Consider the following 19,135-nt stretch of genomic DNA (forward strand, 5'->3'; position numbering starts at 1 on the left):
CAAGTGCATGGAAGCAGAACCATGCAAGTAATCCAATGGGAGTTGCAAATCTGAGGCTGGACAACCAGCAGCGGGGAGGAAAGTGCACGTCCTTCCACCGTGAGTTCCACTTTATGTGCCAGGCACCCCCATCCTGACCCCATAGGCAGCCCCTGTCCTACATGCCCAACAAGCACCACCCCAGCCTTGCCCTCCAGTCCCCTCCAGCTGTACAGACACTGCTGGCGCTAGTGTGGCACTGTGCCAGGAGCTTCCAGCACCCACTGGGACAAAGGCACTTTGTGCAGGGCCAGTGGCCTGGCCGTGCCTCACGCTGTGCCTCGGGGAACAGGAACCCCCTGCAGCTTGTTGCTCTTGGGGTCAAGGAGAAGGCAGAGCCACGCAGGGACAGGGGGAAACGTTGCAGCTGTATGTCCCCTGTGAGCCCTCTACAGCTTTCCCTCCTTTTTGCCCGCACCATTCCTTTACCCTCCTCCCTCACTCTCCTGCTATGGAGAAAAGTACTTCATTAGGAACAAGGCAGCCCAGCCAGTCCGGCCCCCGAGAAGTCACAGCACCCCAGTGGCTCTCCATATGCTTTATTTGCTCAGCATCCACCACAGCCACCCTGGGAGAAAACAGTGACCAATAGTGGCTGGAGCTGTTCGCTTCTCCCTCTCCAGTCTTAAAACAGCCCCCAGAGGTACAAAGCTTCTGGCAGCCTTCTATATAAATACTCTCTCTATACCCTGTCCGACCAGCTAAGAAATGCCATCCAGCACAAAATCCCACCCCCAGTCCTGAGAACAGCCCCAAGCAGTCAGAGCAGAAATTCAGCACGCAGAACACGCAGGCAGGGTGAGAGCTGTGCAGGAGCGGAGAGAAAAGGGAGCACCTGAAGGAGGCAAAGCCTCAGGCCTTGGAGAGAGGGGACAATTCCTGAGCCGCCTTTCACCAGGTGATGCCTCCACATCGCTCTCACCCCTGCAATAACCCCGAGGCAGCTCCCCTCCTCCAGAAGCATCACCCGGCCATCAGGAGACAGGCAGCAACCCAGTCCCACAGAACAGGACAGCTCTGCACAGCACACCAGGAGTCATGGCTTCCAGACCATGGTGGGGTTGCGGGTATACACAAGGCCCACCTCGCCAGGAGTTCCCTCCCTGTGCCTCAGTTTCCATCACAGGGAAAGGGGCCCATTAGGAAGCGGAAGGGCTCTGGGTTAGTAGCGTGGCCCCTTTGCTCCCTGAAGCTCCTGTGCCTGTCAGCAGCCCTGCCACAGAGATGGGCCCCCAGCTAAGCCCAATCCGGGCCGGGGCTCCCCGCACCTCCATCACTGGCTCTCGGGCAGACCCAGTGCTGTGCCACTGCCCTCAAGGGTGGTGCCCGGGCCGTGCTTGGCGAGCTGCCGCAGGTCCCGCACTGACCTGACGGCCCACTGGGCCAGCTCCCGCAGCACACCCAGGCCCCGCAGCTTCTGCTCAAAGAGGCTGAGGCGTGGGGGTGCAGGGGGCTCGGAGCCCTCCTCAGCTGGGGCCCCGCGGCTCTCCAGCTCCAGCAGCTCCTCCAGGTGGTAGGCAAAGGCCGAGACCTGCAGCAGCACGGCCGCCAGTGCCGGGCCCAGCTCAACATCGGCGTCTCCCAGCTGCTCCCGCTGCTCCTCCAGCATCTGTGCCAACAGCGTGCGGAAGGCCCGGTAGGCCGCCAGGTTGTCCAGGAGGCGCTGGGTGCCACTCTGCTCTGCCCAGCGCTCCGCTGCCGCTGCTGGCACCCCATCCACCGCCGCCACGCTGATGGAGGCGTCCAGGCCCTGCCGCTCCACCTGCGGGACAGACAGCCGGGATGGATGCTGGGACAAGGGGGGCCTCCAGCATCCCGCCCGGAGGAGTCTCACGGCAGCAGCCTCCCGCCTGCATTCCCAGCCCCAAGAGCAGGGCGAACTCACATAGATGTCCAGGAGGTCGGTGACATCCGAGCGCATCTTCCTGGCCAGGCGGATACCGCGGCTGCACAGGTCGTGGTGCCGGAGGGCGGCTGAAGGGGTGTCTGCCGCCGCCATGGCCCAGGCGGCCGTCCCAGGCTCACGGTGCAGTGCCCGCGCAGCCCAGGGAGGACAATCCCTTGCTGAGCTGGTGCATTCCAGCCGGGAGCTCCGCTCACGCGTCCGCTGGCCCGGCTCTCCCCCTCTTCCGCGCCTGGGGCCTGGCACGACGCTGCAGATTCCCGCCTCTGGGATCAACAGCAACAGATTATTTCCCTAATTCCCCACGCTTTGCCACTCTAAGCTCGTTGCCCAAAACGTTCTCACCCGGCAGCGACAGGCTCCTTCCCCGCGGCACAACAAGCCTCACTCTAATCTCTGGCTCAGGCCGGAGCACGGGAAACTGCTGCCGGGAAGAGGTGAGCAGAGCCGGGACGTTGCTCAACAGCTCAGCCCAGGCAGCAGGCTGGGGCCGCAGCAAGGCGCAGTGCTGGGGACAGAGCGAGGCCCAGCCAGGGGCAAGGATACCCCTCACCTTACAGCCTGAGCCCAGCAGCCGCCTCCTGCCCTTTTCCTCAAAGATGGTGGGAGCCCCCGGACACCCCTTCTACGGGGGTATGTCCCACAGCAGCAGCCCCTCAGCATGAGTACCACACACAAACAGCCCTTGGGGTTGGTTTGTTTTCCTCAGTACATTTATTTTGGTTACGTGTTACCCAGATGAAAAGAAAAACAGAGTAGAAAAGCAGCTTCCCTTGGCCACCACACAGCAGCACCCAGCACCAGGCCCCACAGCCCCCACAGGGCCCCCATAACCTGCACCCATCTCCTCCTACATCTCAGGGTTTTACTGGGGTCAGGGCCCCGGCTTCCTTTCCAGGAAGGAGAACAATAAAATAAATACAGGGGGAAAAAAATACAAAAAAAGTTTATTGCAAACTACTACAATAATTTATTGAAGCAAACTGCATGCGAGTGAAGGAGAGACACGGAGAGGAGGAGCTGCAGGAGGGCTGTGTCAGTTGTAGGGTTTCAGAGAGAGAAAGGAGTTACATCAGACTCTGCCGCACTGAGGGCGAGCAGGCTGTGGTTAGAGGACAGACAGACAACTTGCTGAGACAAAAAAAAAAAAAAAAAAAAAAAAAAAAAAGGGAAGCAATGAGGGCATGGGAAGGTAAGGCAGGGACCAGAAGGGTTCAGGCCAGGAGCAACACAGGAGGCAAATGAGCTGCTCGGTCCTGCACCCCACAGCACGTAGCAGTGCTCAGGGCAGGGGAAGAACAAGGCCTCGCCTCCTGGCCAAGCCTGGCATTGCATCACCAGCTGCAAGCAAGCTCCTGACCCAAAAGCATTCATTTTAGTGTCAGAGAGCAAACCCCAATCTCTCCCATTTCATTTAGTGTTCTGTGCAAGGCTCTGCCTGCCACGCAACGCTCCCCGGAGTGGTGGCAGGGCACGAGAAGCAGCTCCTAAGTTGGGGGATCAATCTGCAGCTGCCAGCGGGCATGGCACAGTGCAAGCTGCATGCTCCCTTCCTTAATTCCCCTGGATAGAAGAGCCACACTGCCGGGGATGAACGCACGGTGCCCCTTCAGTTAGCAATGCTTCACAAAGGGAATTCCAATTTGACCCAAGCAAAAAGCAGGCCGCGCCAGCTAAAGCAACTGCTTTGTTTAGTGTGCTCGCACACCACTGTGCCAGGAGTTCTGTGCTCAGCCTTCCACTCACCCTCCAGCTCACACACACAGGAGCCACACTACAGGACCAGCGGATGCCCACGCCCAGGGCACAGACCAACACATAGCATCCCTGCAACAGCAGCGCTCTGCCTTGCTCCAACACAGACTTCAATGTCAGTGGGAAGGGAAAGGGGAAATCAGGACAAGTGACCCAGTAAGTGCTGTCAGACTTTGGGCTACAGCTGGATTTCCAGGCAGCACAGGCGACAGAGTGGGCGTTTGGAGTCAGTTTCCTGTAAAAGTTTTCCAATTCAATTCCATGTTTTATTGCTGATCTCCAGACCCCAGATACTTGACTTTGCCTGGCTGCTGTTACAGACCGGTTCTGCTGACCTCAGGCTTGGACAAAGCACTTCAGCTCTGTTCCCAGCACATAAACACAACTGAGAAAACAAGTAAACTGACAGAAAGCCCAGGTTATTGGGCACCCCTTCCAAACACACAAAGAATTCAAGGCCACCTAGTCTCCACACACAGCTTCAGATAACAGAGAAAAAAGATCCGAGCCTAAAGACCAGACATCATTTCCTATGTAAATTCTCCACAGGCTCTGAGCTGTCCTAACACACCAGCAGGCAGTGACCAAACCACCCCAGGGAGCAGAGATGGCTGAGCACAAGTGAAGGGCTCAGCACAGCACAACCCATTACAGAGGCATGGACAAACTGACAGCCTCTAGTCCCGCATCAGCCCACTGCCTTGGATAGATGAGCTCAATACAACCATACTCAATCTCTGCAGAAGAGCATCACTGTCCTGGGCCATGAGAACAAGTATCCTGACTAATGCTGTCCTTCCCGGCAAGGCAAGGGAGTAAGGGGAGCAAAAAGAGCTGAGCTGAGAGGGAGGGAGACGAGAGGCGGTTGTGCCATCACTCACCTCATCCTCCTGCTAAAATGCTGCCGCAAGGACTCCACTGCTCTTCTCTGGGGCTCTCCCTCTGCTCTGGAAAGCCATGAGGTCTGACTGCAGCACGCTGCTTTCACCCCAGCTCTCCAAGCTGCTGTTACATGGCATGCACACTCCCTACGGCTCTCTGGTGGGAAGGAGCCTACTGGGAAGCAGCCTGAACCCCTGCCACCCCACCCGCCAAGAACGTAACTAAAAAATACCGACCCTTTTATCAATAAATAAGGAATCTCGTTACCACAACACAAAAACGAAACATGTTCAAAGTGCAAATTACTGTCGTCAAACCGGGATGCTCCTCCTTGCCTCTCCCACGCAGGGCTCCCGTAGCCCCCGGGCCTCTCCAAGCAAACATGATCTATGAGCCAGGGCGTTCCCTCTGCTTCCTGCCAGGGATGGGGCCGAGTGTGGCGGGGGACAGGGACTCCTTCGCAGCCTGCCCTGCCGAGAGGGCCTAAAGTGCCGAGCCAAACTCCCAGCCCCGGGATGAAGAGTGAGACTGCGAGGACTAGTTGCAGAAATGCATAGAAGTGGGACCACGGGGCAAAAAGGGAGTCCTAAGAAACTTGTCCAGAGCACAACAAATGCTTCCTAGCTTACAAACAGAGCCAGGTCAAAGAGCCAGAAAGGCATCTACTTCAGGGTAGAGCGAAGGGTTTCAGCCTTCCCACTCCCTCAGAGAAATCTGTCACTCAGTCCGACTTGCTCTGGTAATGGCAGCGCGCCCCTTTTCTGCAAAGGAGCAGTGGGAGACAGAAGTGGTTGGGAGAAAGAGGATGTGCTGTGATCCACGCTGAGGGGAGCAGACCCTTCGGTTACTTACTAGTATTTTAAGTTTTGTTTAACTTTTCTCTCTTTCAATGTGTCTCCATTTTTCTTTTTTTCCTTTTAAATAGAGTCCAAACAGTCCCAGCACCCACATGCTCCCCACCCACTAGGGTCCAGTGGAGTCTGAATCTTCGATGAGCACCTCCGTGGTGGCTCCCAGGATCTCTGTGTTCATCACCAGCCCTTCAGGGTTTGCGCTGCTGCCGCTGCCTACAAAGAGCTTGCCATCAGCCACCAGGCTCACACGCTCCGTCCCGCCGCAGTACGTCTTCGGCATCCCATCGGGGTTCAGCAGCAGGCAATCAGTTGGGGCAGTGCTGCCCAGGGGGTCGGGAAGAAGAGGGAGGCCCTGGCCATCGGTGGGTGGCGCGATGGCCTCGGGGTTAGTGCCCAGAATGTCAGTGCTGGTGATCAGGGCACCCGCGTTGGCCGCCAGTGCTTCAGCAATAAGCACTTCTGGGTGGCTTTTGGCTTTATGGGCCACGACACTGTCCTTCTTCTCAAATTTCTTGCCGCAAATGTTGCAGGAGAACTGGTAGAAGGAGTCCGCATCGTGTTTCTTCATGTGCCAGTTGAGGGAAGCTTTCTGCCGGCATGTGAACCCACAGATCTCACACCTGGGGAAGGAAGAAGGGGAAGTCACAACACAGCAACATCAGCACACGTTTGTGGAAACGGCTGAAGTAACGAGGCAGCCCAGGAAAAGAATGGGCTCTCATCAACGCAGGCTGTCACCGTAGTGCCAGCTCTTCCAGTTATATCACTCATGCTCCTCAGATCTCTGCTGAGGCACTGCCTCGAGGACCAAGCAGCAGTTCAAACACTCCCACAGAGGTGTGTTTCAAGAGGGCCGGACTCCACAAGTAGGTTCCAGCCCTGACTTCAGAGCTGCCCCTGCACTTGGTGTGCATGTATCTAAGGGTCACTCAAAGGAGGAGAGCAACAAAGGTACTCACTGCAAGGGCTTCTCGCCTGTATGGATCATTCGGTGCACTGCCAAGTTATGAGAGCTCTTAAACGCCCGGGCGCAGTACTCACAGATGTAGTCCCTTTGATCTGAAAAGCAACACCAGCCAGAGCATTACTCTCCTGCAGACCTGCTCCCCCTTCCTGCTCTCATGCACTGCAGGTAAAGCTGCCCACAAAGCAGCAGAAGCAGAAGTGCTGGGAGGCCTGCAGGCACAGCAGAGGAAGTGGCGTCCCACAAGACACCACAGTACCTTGATCTGGAGAGCTAAGGCGTGATAATTAACTTTTAGAAGAGTCTTAATCCATTCTGACCATACTGAAGAAGTGGTGAATTAGGATAAAGCTTGGCTTGTTTGATTGTTGCCAATACTTGCAATGATACTCGCAAGTGGGTGAATTAGGAACTCTATAGCCCATTTCTCTCATTTCCTTAGAAGATGGTAACACAGAAGGGAGTACTACCTGCCACTGCTGCACATCCCTACCATCTGCCTCACCTTCACTCCCACCTCAAGCCTTGGGCATTTTTCTTTTTGCCTCCCTGCGCTGTTCACCAACCCATCAAGAAGCCGAGATCCTTTTCCCACCTCCCCATACCTGTGTGGTGCTTGGCATGCCGCAGGAGCTGCTTCTGCAGTCGGAAGAGTCGACCACAGGAGGGATGGGGACACACATACTTTTTCTTCAGCAAGTGTTGGTACTTGATGTGATGCTGAGAAAGGAAAGTGAAAGGTTGTAAGCTCTCTTTTTGATTAGCTAAGGAGGAGGCTGAGTCGCTAACAAGTCACCCTTACATGCAGAGAAGAAAGCCCAATGAATGTAGACATACAGTAACAGGACAGACACAGAGATATGTGGCCTGAAGCAAACTGCCATTCCCTACCCTCACACAGACAGCATTCAAGAAATAGAAAATCCCAAATACCTGCAGGTAACGTGGGTGGGCCAGGACTGTGCCACAGCCTTCCATCTCACAGCGGACGTACTGTATTGGAGGCTTCTTCCTAGGAGGTCAGTAAGAAAATGAGCAGAGTGATCAGCTGACACATCTGAAGGGAGGACAGCAGCCAGATAAGTGAATGTGAGTGCAGTTTAGTAATGTGAGAGCAAGGGATTATTGCTCCAGTATTCCCAATGAGCTGTGCTGACAGACTCTGGCCAAGAGCCCCCTCTGCTCCTAGCAAGACATGAGGGCTTACAAAGGACTAAGAAAACCCCAGGGGATGCCAGGCTCCTCAAAACTCCTGCACACTGCCATGGCAAGAATCAAGCCAGATGGGGAAAAACAGCTGGGAAGAAAGCAAGCCCAACACCCACAGGGAAAAAGAGGAATGAAAGCATGGGAGCCAACACATGTCACTATTTCCTTCTTTTCTTTAAGGCTGACTTCTGTATTGTGTGAGAGAGGTGCCTTTGAAACAATTGACAACTCTGTGCATGACACAAAGGAACTGAACTGAGTGGAGGGGACCACTTACCTTCTCTTGGGCAATCTCGGGCTCTTGTCATCTTTTCTTCTCCGTCCTCTCCTATAGCATATAATAGAGTTACAGATAAAATTGTAGGAGGTTTCTTTACACTGGCACTAGGCAGAGGTTTTCAGCTGAGTGCCACAGTACTACAGAACTCTTCTACAATTTTAGGCTGAAAAGTAACATTGCACCCAGCAACTCAAAATTAACCACCACCCATGGTCATGGATCATGACCATGGGTTTCAGGATCAAAATGCCTGAAGAGTTTCAAAGGAAAACCTGTGCAATAGATGGGCAGGTTCCCCTCAAGCAGGCATCACACGCTTCACATTTTTCTTTTACATCTGTCAGTGTCCAAGTTATTTGCAGTCCTTGCTTAAATTCAGGCCTTTCCAAGCTGCACATGAGCACACAAGATTCTGCTCTCCTAAGTTCCTGCTTAGACAGGAACTTAGACAGTGAGGGAGTTATTGCCTCATTAACTGCAAGCCCAAGAAAAATCAATCAAGAATAAGTTTGATGCAGATTCAGAGGAAGGCAATGTTCTCGAGAAATAAGTGCTTTGTGTGGTTTGCTCTCACAAGACCTCCCATTTCCTAATGCATTTTTAATAAACATATAATTTTGCCAACACAGTCCAGAACTGATGGTGCCCTCTATTTCCTCTACTCTGTTGGGTAACATTTCATGCCATATGAAAAACATCAGTCTGTGCAGCTAGGAAGGAGGGGATTGATGACCTAGCAGCTATTTTTCAGCCCTCTGAACTAACTAGAGCAGCTTGCACACCTGTCAAGACAAATCTATGCCCTGATCAGACCTGTGTTTACATGTACAATGTACCTTCCCAAGCAAAACCTCTGCCCAGAAGATTGCGCCTGCTTGATCACATTGCTGCACCAAGACACTTAGTGCAGATTGATTAATTCTTTTCTAGTCCATACTAAGACATTTTATTGATGGAGAGACCATACCAGTAAACAAGCTGAGCGGGCACTCAGCATTCAAGCTAAGCCTTCAGGAGCAGCACAGCTTTTCTTATGTGCAAAAAAAAGCGTCTGATCCAAACAACACAACCACAAGCCTCAGAAAGCCTCACATGGCATAAAAAAAAAACCCAAAATCTTCACAAAAATACTTCTCTCCAATGTCAATCAGCCTTGCTGCAGCTTAGAAGCAGCATGAGAAATTAAAACAAAGGTGTGCAAAACCCCACACCGCTGCCAGCAGAGGGAGCTCCTTTTGTTCCCATTTCTCATAGAGGAGATCAAGTGCAAAAGCTGGTTTTTCCCTCTATCCCAAACAATGGCTTTGACCCAAACGCATAAATGCAGTCTCCTTCAGCTGCAGCACTGAAGCACACCCACGTAGGTATTCTGAGGCTCCATTCCAAGCACCAGCGATGACCAGGTACCTTCAGCTGGTTCTCTCTGCTTCTCCAAAAGGAGGGATAACACAGCTGTTTTTCCTGAGCTCTGGTGCATTAATCCCAAACGTACCAAGAGAAGGCTTCCCACATGACATGTATGAAGTACTCTACCTCCGGGCACACACTGGAAGAGCTCTGGCCTCCCCAGACTGGCTTTCTAACACACTTCAGACAGCTGAGCCCTGAGTTTTAAAAATTCTATAGCATTTCACACAGCGTGGCCGTATCCAGGCAAACTGACTAAACCCCAGCATGGAAAAACACTGCCTCAACTAAATGAAAACATCACTTCTTACTTTCCCTCACCAATCATGAGCAGGACACTAGGAAGCAGTACTTCAGTCAGAGCAAGAGGCTCTGCCCTATTCTCTTTCAGGCCCAGAGGGGAAAAAAACAACAACAAAAACACTGTTGTATGCTAGCAAGAATGCAAAATACACTGTACATGCTGGTACATATAATTGCAGAATTTTACTCACTTCCTTGGTGGTTCTTCATCTTCCCGAAACTCACTCTCTTCTTTTACCTCTACTTTAATTTCCTTCTGTTTCTCTTTTTCTTCTTTTCCCTTGCCAGCTTTTCTCCTTTGCTTTGGAGCTTCCCTACAAAGACACAAACACAATGTATTACTCCAGTGTTAATCGGTATCTACGTAAAGATACCCTCATGCTTCTGTCTTCTTCTGAGCCTCTCCACCCTTGGCTTGCTATAACTGGCTCTCCACCATATTAGCACCAAGGCCTTCCTCTCCTTCCATATTCTTTAAAAAGCCCTGTCTACTCTTTACAAACAGGCAAAACCCGGATAGGAGTTCATGTTTTAATCAAATCCCACTTCTAAGCAGAAGTGAGATGGAGGTCTAAGGATGCACCTGACTGTCGACAGGGCTCTAAAAGCTTCAGACCACCAGATAAAAAAAGTTCCCAAGAGATGTGGGAGATAGGGAAAACACCAAACTCAATGGGAGCCACTCCATGACAGCAACTAGCATGGTTTCTCTGGGTCACATTAAGCTAGTTCAACTAAGAGGTCACAGTTGTTTTCTTAATCTAAAGACACAGTAAGGAGGTAATCTATTATACTTTTCGAGATGGGGCTTGTAGGTTTCATCTCTTGGATCATCTTTGAAGGGAACTTCTTCCTCACTGGCAAGGATCTCCTCCTCATCATCACTGCCAGGAGAAAAGGAGAACAGAGGAGTTAAGCAGAGACAACTGAAGCACTACTTCAAGAATATATATGCAATTCTCCATAGAATGGGAAAGACATGCAGCAATTCTCATCCCTTGTTTGCACTAAGAAGCACAGGTAGGCAGAGCAGCATCCTGTTGAGAACCCACCCAATTACAGCACCCGCTGCAGAAGGAACAAAGCTTCCAGCTGAAAGGCCCACACTAACCAAACCCAGTTCTGCAAAATCTTCTGACACCTGCAGCCCATCAGCAATCCAAGCTGAAAACGTGAAGGGCCAGGACTGCATGAGAACACAGCTGCCACCCTTCTCACAGATCGTGTCACAAGCATTTGAAAAACTGTTCACATGTGGTTTTCTTGACACTAAATGCAAAGAACTGTCGCAAAAAAAAAGAAGTTTCCTACCTGATTCCAGCTGGAGACTGATGCTCTTCTGTGACCTCTGAAAGGAAAAGTCACCATTAGGTTTCAATCTGCGTTCGCTGCAGTGAGCTCATCTGTCTCAAGATACCTCCGCCGACATTCAGCGCCAGGAGTGCTGGTGGCAGAAGGTACTCGTGACAAAGCAGCACCACGCCTGGAGCAGCCACAGTCACACAGCTCAGCGAGTTACACCCACACGCAGCTCCCTGCAGAGGTTCCCACGAGTTGCCTATCTTCAGGCACTTCACACCACTGCTTCCCACATACCGTATTCCAGCTGGTCGGCGTTTGGTTCCGACTTGCAGACGAGCTGCAGGGAGCCAGTCTTGGACCTGGAGGCACGCGAGTTCTCGGCTTCACGCTGGCGGGCGGCAGTGGCCGACCTGCTGCTGCGCCAGCTCCTGCTGGGCCGGGCTGTGCTGACTGGAGAGCCCTGGCTGAGGGCAGGGGAAACCTCCTCCTCCTCCTTCTCTTCTTTGGGATCTGAAACACCATTGAAATCTCACTGTTAACCAACGAGCAGCTTCAAAATCCCCCCACACTCAAAGTCTTGTTTGGAGAAACCCCTACACACACGCTTAATCTCAAGTGTAGGTCTGGTAATAATCCCGAGGATCCTGAGCTGGATGCTTCCGGTCTCGTGCTGGAGCGAAAAGCATCACAAGCACCATCAGGTCTGTGTGCTCATTTATTGCTTCTACAGGTGGTTTCTCTTCGGCTGATGGCTCACCTCCAAATACATTTTGGCAGGATAACAGAACCAACTAACATGTGTATGCGAGCAAGTCCATCTCTTTAAAAATTAAAATTCCAAGTACAGTTCACCTGATCTCACTTCCCGGTGGTTGCTGGAACACTGAGCCTTAACGCACTGAAATGCTTTTTGACATCTCACGAACGACGTGCTGAAGGAATCCATCCTGAGGAGCTGGCCAGGCTCAGTGCTCCAGCTCTGCCGCTGCGTTAGCACACTGGCACAGGGCCTGAGCTCCAGGCTCAGCTCTGAGACACTCCTTCTCACTGACATTCATTTGCACGGCTGTGTGGCCTTCCCCAGAGGGCAGCCAGGCACAGGGAGAAGGGCTGGATGCCAAGCTGTGTTGCTGTGCTTCTCCAGAGGGCTTCTGGACGTGAGCTCCACGCTGAACCCACACTCAGCAGAGAACAGAGGCTTCCTGCTGTCCCCTGCCCAATCTGCTCTTCTCTCATTTACTACCAAATCTTCGTGATTGAACTTCTGGTAAGTTGCTTGTTTGGGGCCCCTCCCCAGGCTCTCATTAACAGAGTTGGAGTGACCAACCTCTGACTGAAAAAATCTGATTGGAATACAGAATACAAAGCCTCAAAGCAGCAACTAAGTCTGATGTTTTACATACATAAAGCCACCTTCATTACAAAACTTCAACTATGCCTTCTCTATGCCTTCCTGGTTGCGTGGATCTCAGCACCAACTACACTTACTTAATGTTTTTAATGCTAGCTCCGAACATCCTTAGTTTTCTGAACACTAAATCAAATTCAAAGACACTTGGAAACCATTCTCTAGCATTCTTCCCATAGAGCATCACCATTCTACACACATACTGCTGCCCTCGAAAGACATTTATTCCCTTGGCAGATCAGGAATTTGGCTGATTTCTTGGTAAGAGCTGATATTTTCTACATTATACATAGAGTTGAGGTAGACCTCTATCAGAACACATTCCTACAAAGTACACCACAGACACAGCTCACCCAGCAATTTTGCACCACTTCTCTGAAATGAAGGTGTGAACGAGCCTTTTCCTGTGACACTTTCACTCCCACTTCAGCACTGTCTAGCAGATTTGCTGCTTTTTTATACACGCTGTGAATACTTCTGTACCTCTGAGAAAATGCAGTAAGAGATACTCCCTTGAGTGATTACACCTTAAAGTAATTAACATTCCTCCTCGGGCACCACGCTTAACCTGGTGAAACCCCTCTCCTCCTACCAATGTACCTGTGCAGAAAGCCACGTGCTCCTCAGTTAGCAGGTTTTGGCTAATTAGAGCAAGAAGCAAGATAAATGGAATACGTGTTGCTATTACAGATAATCAAGCTCCGTTCTTTCAACCAAAAAGATTGCTGCTCTAATCTCTCCAGACTGAAACAGAGGGAGAAGTTTAAATGAAAAGGCTGCTGTTGACTCTGCATTTGATGTGCATAAACTTGTTACCACCACTAGCTGTGGCTAACAGCAGCTTCTGCAGTAGGCCCCTGCCTTCCCAATAAGGCACCTGGAAAATAGATTGTATGCCAGCATCCTGTTATTTCCTTGCAAGTGGCAACAGCAGTGATGGACACCAGGTCGTAAGAACTGCAAGTCCAGGAGGACAAATAAGAGCATGAAGTGATGGATATCAAAGCACCTCTGGTGAGAAACAAAAAAAAAGCAGGGAGCATTGCTTCTCAGATCAGCTGTCACAAAGCAAATGATGGGCTTCCCTTCTGGCAGCAACTCCAGATTAAGACCCAGCACTGCTGTCACTTACCCAAATCCCATCTCACAGGGCAGGGGGCAGCAGAAACAGTGACTTGGCCAAGCTGCTGTGCCAAGGAATGCCCCCGCACTCACACTCCCTGCAACTCCCCAATACCAATGCTATCTATCTACCTCCTTCAGTAGCCTCTGCAGAAATCAGCTGCAGGAACTGGGTGGGCGCCAGCATCTTACAGGATATCATTCAAGAGATACGGGGAAAATCCTCTTCTTAAAGTCCTACCAGTCCTTCTCATTTAATCTTGGGAGTTTTTCCTACCTTGAACTCCCCTTAAATAGTAACTCTGTGACAAGCAGCTGTATTCTGAGGTTCTTTCACCATTCTGCTGATTCTCCCCAACTGCCTTTCAACTAACAGCATCTAGGGTGGAAAGCACACAGATTAGCAACGGACCTTAACTTTAGCAGGCATCAACCATCCCTCCATGATATGATCTCTCAAGAAAACATTAGACAGTGACAGAAGGGAAAGCTGAGAGGCAACCAGATGCAGAGATAGAGCTCTGCTGTAGTGGTTTGGAGAAGCAAATGAAAACGCCCTGGGGAGGAGCTTACCCCAAGAGCATCCATCCTCACTCAACATGCTGGCCATTACAGCCCATGGCACTCTTGGGAATAAACACAGCCTCTTGCACACTCAGTAATTACGTCCCTGGAGCACAACACACAGGGATATCCAATCAAAGAAAGCATCGCTATCTCAGAACCCATATCAGTTTGTTTGATGTGTAACAGCATTGCCACAAACCAAACAAAAGGCGTAAATCCCAAAGTCCCGCAGACAAACTCATCCTTACCCTAAATCATGAGCCCTAAATCATAAATCAGGATGCTCACACCTTCAGGTGCTTTGCCTCTGTGTCACTCCCTGAGACCCCACAGCATTTTCTTTCCAGGAGGCTTCTGCGAGAACAGGGCACCTGCTGCATCCAGCAATATAAGAAATGAAGCAGTAAGCACCACAAGCACGTCTGTGTGACTGATAGAGAGGTGACAAGGACTGGAGCAGTAAACACACATCCCACAGCCAACAACTGAAGAAAAACAAAGTCCCAGGCACGTATCAAACACTTGCTGTCAAGAGCAGAAAGTCTAAACAAACTGCACTCCCTTAACACCCACCAACAGCTCTTTCCTCAGAGAGCTTCCAGCCCTGTCTCCTGAGGTCTCAATGACAGGGTGGCCACGCTGCTCCCTCCCTTCACAAGCGGGTGGCCACAGCCATGGAAGAGTCATCTTTCTTTGATACTCCACCACGGCATCTCAGAAGTGGGTTCCACCAACTGCTGCCATGGCTCAAAGAACCACAGCAATTGCTCAACTCTCAGTTTGGTAATAGAGGGGCATGGAGTGCGTTCATTAAATATATATATTCCAATAATTCAAGTTATTCAGGCCAAACAAAAGTGAGAATTATTTCCACAAGAGCACACGTGTCACGGAGCACCCAATGTGGCATACACTGCACAGCTATACAAGTCCATTTTTAAGCCAAGATTAAATGGACTCCTTCTAAAAGTAATATTTCTATAGAAACACATTAGGGAAATATTGCAATTGCGTGACTAAGCAGCTAGGAAACACAACTGCTGTGGCTGGCAGCACAGCTGCCCTCATGCACACGGGCATGGCAACAACCACACACCCTGGCACACCACAGCTTTGACTTTACCCTCCCGCAATCTCCCTGTCAGACCTGCACAGGTGGACCTTTGGAAACAACACGCAGCACTTCACCTGCCAGAATCCAGAGGCTCCTCTCTGCCAGAAGCCTTGCCATGCAGGGAGAGCTGCTGTCTGCTCATACCTCATCGGGCTCCTTCACACATTTTATGCTGAAGGCGGAAAGAGGGGACCAGGGTAAGGCTCCCCTCCTACACACACATGACCTGTCCGCAAGGAACGCACCTTCGCCACTCTGCTTTCATACCTTTCCAGAGAAGGACAGAAGAGAAATGTAATAAATCCTTCTTCCGCTCTCACATCCAGGGTCAGTTGGGACTCCTGGAGCCCCAGCTTTAAGAAGGTACTCCATCAGAGAGACAGCAAACCTGTGAAATGTGTTCCTTCCAAGAACACCCCAAGAACCGGGGTAAGAACACGACTACCCCATTTTGTATGCTTTGGTGTCTTCAAAACACTGGGAAGAACCATCAAAATATGTTGTTAGCACTTCCCTGCGCACATCAAATGGCAGTGCCATGACACTGTTATATGTTGCAGCAACTTTTTTTTTTACCCAGAAGGACGAAGTTTTTACTGCATGAAAGGATGGGCAAAGCACCATCAGCAGTAAACACATACACATACACGTGGGCTCTGTGCTCAGCACACTTTGGTTAGCTCTGCAAAACCATGCCTTGTCAGCTAGAATTATGACAGATTCCACCCAAGAGGAATAAAGTTATGGTGTTGTAAGATTTATAGAAGTATAAGGGCAGACTTCAAATTCTAGGTACAAACTGCAAACAAGAACTGAAAAGCTCCGGTAGGAAAGGTGAACCCATTCTCACAGCAACACAACATTCCTTGTTATTTCTTCCTCTGTCATAATTCTCCTGTGCCAGATCATGTGGAGGGACAGAAATTCTGCCACTGATCGTGCTGCTGCCAAGGCCTGCTTCATAGCAGTCATTAAGACACGACTATCTCTCCCTCCAAAATCTCAACAAGTTGGACTTGATGATCCTCACAGGTCGCTTCCAGCTCAGAATATTTGACGATTCTATGATCCCTGAGGGTGCAGCAAGGCACAAGATTCACCATTGCTAAACACCGCGAGGCCAGAGAAGGTAAGTAGCTACATACCCACCTGCACACATCTTGCACGTGTCCCTGCACACCCACACCTCTACTCAGAACAGTCCAGTGCAGATGTGAGCCCAGGTGTGCCAGCAGCCGCTCAGGGACTGGCAGACCACAGCGCAGCGGGCTGCACTTCTGCTAGCAGAGGGATACCCTAGTGGTTGTTTGGGAGAACAAAGTTTTTGCACGTTGGGCACACGTGAGCAGCACAGGCAGCTTACTGCAGTTCCACAGCCCTGAGAGAAACCTTGGAAACAAACTGCATGCCCCCATACACAGGGGCTTTCTCCTAAAGGAAGCTCTAGCAGACACGTGGCTGCCTGCATGGGAGAGCCCTGACTTTCCACACAGCACACAGGACACACCGAGCTCTTACCTTTGCCAGCAGCTTTATCCGTGCACCTGGGGAAAACAAAAGTAGGGCGTAAGAGCCAGCTCCCAATGCACCGCGCTGCCCCTGCGGGACCACGCCCGGCACAGCCCCGGAACGCACCCCTGAACAGGAGCGGAGCCGCTCGGGGCACGGGACGGGGAGGGCCGCACTCACCCAGCGCGGGGCGCTCCCTTCCTGGCGGCGGGCGGCGTCTCGGCGGCGGGCTGCTCCGCGGCGGCGGGCCGGGCCCCGGGGCTGCTCCGCCGGCGCCGGGGGTACTCGGCCTTACGGCGGCGGGAAGCGGCGGCTCCTCCCGCGGCCCGGCTCCGCTCCCGGCCGCCCCTCAGCACCCTGCCGCCGCCGCCGCCGCCGCTCTCCTCCCCCTGCTCGGCGGCGGCTGCAGACGGGCGGCGGCGTCCCGATGGCGGCGGGGGCTTCTCGGCCGCGGGCGGCGGACCCTGGGCGGGCTGCTCCTGCTGCTGCTCCGGCTGCTCCTGCTGCTGCTCGGCGCCCGCCGGCTGCTCGGTGCCCGCCGGCATCGGGGCGGCGAGCGGAGGGGCAGCGTCTCCGCGCCGCTCCCGCCCGCCCCGCAAACCTCAGCCCGTCCCACTCCGGGCTCTCACCCAATCACAGCCCGGCCTCCGCGTTCACGCGGGGCCGCCCCGCGCCCCGCCCCCTCCCGGCACCCACCAATCCGCAAGCCGCAAGCGAGAACTCCCCGCCCCGCGGCCCCGCCTCCCGCGGCCCTCCCGCCTTTCTCCGCCGCTCGCGCGCCGCCCAGCCAATAGACGCTCTGTTTGCGGCGGGGCCCGCCCCCACGCTGCCGCGCGGCCAATCGGCGTGCGGCTCCCCGCGCAGGCGCGGCCGCGCTCTCTCTCCCGCCTCCACCTTTCCCCCCCACCCCCCCCTCCGGCCTGCCCCGCCGTGCCGCCCGCCCGAGCGCGGCCCCTCCGGCTCCCGCTCTGCCGCCCCGTCGCCCGCCCGGCCCGGCCGCCCGCCCGGCCCGGCCGCCGTCGCCCGGCCCTCGGCCCTCTCCGGGCTTCCTACCGCCGCCGCTGCCCGCTCCCCTCCGGCTGCCCCCGAGTACCCTCGCCCGGCGGGCGGGACCGGGCAGGGGGAACCGCTCTCTCGCCCCTCACCCCGCGCGGCCGCTCCCTGCAGACGGGATGCGGCGCCGCTCGCGGGCGCGGCGGGGCCCGGTGGCGGGCCCTGGTCGGAGTCTGTCGCTTCTCCTTTAAGAAAAAAAAAAAACGCCCCGTCGGGCGGCGGGTGAAAGTCGGTGACAAAATGGCGGCCGGCGCAAGGGGGGCGGGGCCAGCGCGAGGAGCTCCGCCTACTTCCGTCGGGTCTTCGCGCATGCGCTCGGCCTGCCGGGAATTGTAGTCCAGTGGGGCGCTGGCGCGGCCTGGCCGGAAGTGGGCGCAGGGCACGCTGGGGGCTGCGGGTTGCCCGCCTCGCCGGCCTGCGGGGGTGTGTCGAAGCGTCCTGCCTTAAACCGACCTGGGTTGGCCTTTGGCGTTTAATTCCGGTCTATAAGTAGGCAGAGAGGCTGTGAGAGTGCTCAAGTAACTTGTTGTTCTGTGGAGAACCGCAGCCTGATTCCTTCTGGCCAAGACCCCAGGCTGTGGGGAGGAGGTGCCCGTCCTGATGCGAGAGCTTCTCTGGGTTAATTGCTCCTTTGTAGGCAGGGCGTGAGATTGCTTAATACTCATCAAAATGGCTTGGCTAAAGCACTGTGTGAAAATACAGCTCAGCTCAGGACGGCTCAGCCATCTGCGTCCACTGAGCTCGAGTTTTATAACATTGCAGCTTCAGATGCTTCCTTGCAATAGTGGCCACATCTCCACTGAGGGGACAGTCAAATCACTGAGATGCCTAAAAATAACCCAAGACCTTCTGCAGACAGGAAGGTTCTTTTCTTGCAAAAAGGGAAGTGTCTGACACAACCACACTGCTTCAGAGCCACAGTAAGAGTGTAACCACCCACAATCATCTTGCCTTTGGGTGGCTCTTGTGTTGCTCGCCCTGAAACAAGCTGTGGGGCCTGGGGTTTGGCTCCCGTGCGGCTTTTCCTGAGACAGCACCCTGCTGAATGTCCTCGTTGTGGGACAGTAACAAAGAGCTGTCACCAGCGTGGAGAGTGCCAGTAACTAAATGAACCTTGGTGTGCTAGCTTGGTACAAAAGGGCTTAATTCAGCCCTGTGGTTGAGCTGATTACAAATGGTTGCCACTTCCAAATGCCAGGGGTGAAATGGAGGAGGTGGCAGCAGAGATGTGACGCCAGGGAACGTGGGAGGGAGATCAAAGAGATCCCCATGGCATGGGAGGGATGGCAGAGGTGAGGCCATAGCAGGACGAGATGTGTTACTGCAGGAGAAGTAGCAGGGAGCCATGGGCTCTGCCAGAACGAGTATCATTTGCTCCCATAGCTTTGCAGCAGCATTGGAACCATCCAAAGGGGGCTAGCAAGGATGTGGTGCGGGTGCCCTCCCCATAAAGGCACAGATGTG

General features: G+C 53.3%; 2 protein-coding genes across 3 annotated transcripts; both read right to left on the reverse strand.

The window, feature by feature from the left end:
* Positions 1 to 562: 562 nt before the first annotated feature.
* On the reverse strand, positions 563 to 4,721 carry CNTF (ciliary neurotrophic factor). The gene is made up of 3 exons (XM_003206329.5): positions 4,579 to 4,721; positions 1,925 to 2,208; positions 563 to 1,801 (listed from the first exon to the last, which is right to left on the reverse strand). The coding sequence occupies exons 2-3, from the start codon at positions 2,036 to 2,038 to the stop codon at positions 1,313 to 1,315; spliced, it is 603 nt and encodes a 200-aa protein (XP_003206377.2). The 5' UTR covers positions 2,039 to 2,208; positions 4,579 to 4,721; the 3' UTR covers positions 563 to 1,312.
* ZFP91 (ZFP91 zinc finger protein, atypical E3 ubiquitin ligase) lies at positions 2,634 to 17,948 on the reverse strand. 2 transcript variants are annotated; one of them, XM_085224449.1, is made up of 12 exons: positions 16,799 to 17,948; positions 16,628 to 16,653; positions 11,193 to 11,408; positions 11,014 to 11,040; positions 10,908 to 10,944; positions 10,391 to 10,480; positions 9,788 to 9,910; positions 7,884 to 7,934; positions 7,331 to 7,409; positions 7,003 to 7,117; positions 6,393 to 6,492; positions 2,634 to 6,053 (listed from the first exon to the last, which is right to left on the reverse strand). In XM_085224449.1, the coding sequence occupies exons 1-12, from the start codon at positions 17,161 to 17,163 to the stop codon at positions 5,543 to 5,545; spliced, it is 1,740 nt and encodes a 579-aa protein (XP_085080575.1). In that variant the 5' UTR covers positions 17,164 to 17,948; the 3' UTR covers positions 2,634 to 5,542. The 2 variants fall into 2 exon arrangements, with proteins under 2 accessions (XP_085080575.1, XP_085080576.1); XM_085224450.1 differs by lacking the exon at positions 11,014 to 11,040 and having other exon boundaries at positions 16,799 to 17,947.
* Positions 17,949 to 19,135: the final 1,187 nt, after the last annotated feature.

The sequence above is a fragment of the Meleagris gallopavo genome, chromosome 5 (genome assembly GCF_905368555.1).
Source record: "Meleagris gallopavo chromosome 5, MGAL_WU_HG_1.1, whole genome shotgun sequence".
Classification (NCBI taxonomy): domain Eukaryota; kingdom Metazoa; phylum Chordata; class Aves; order Galliformes; family Phasianidae; genus Meleagris; species Meleagris gallopavo.

Coding starts and splice junctions, on each gene's coding strand:
- CNTF (XM_003206329.5), bottom strand. CDS start 2,038: ATGGCGGCGGCAGACACCCCTTCAGCCGCCCTCCGGCACCACGACCTG. Junction 1,802..1,924: donor CCGACCTCCTGGACATCTAT/GTGAGTTCGCCC, acceptor TCTGTCCCGCAG/GTGGAGCGGCAGGGCCTGGA.
- ZFP91 (XM_085224449.1), bottom strand. CDS start 17,163: ATGCCGGCGGGCACCGAGCAGCCGGCGGGCGCCGAGCAGCAGCAGGAG. Junction 11,041..11,192: donor CGCCGACCAGCTGGAATACG/GTATGTGGGAAG, acceptor TTCTGCCACCAG/CACTCCTGGCGCTGAATGTC. Junction 6,493..7,002: donor GCATGCCAAGCACCACACAG/GTATGGGGAGGT, acceptor GTTGCTTTTCAG/ATCAAAGGGACTACATCTGT.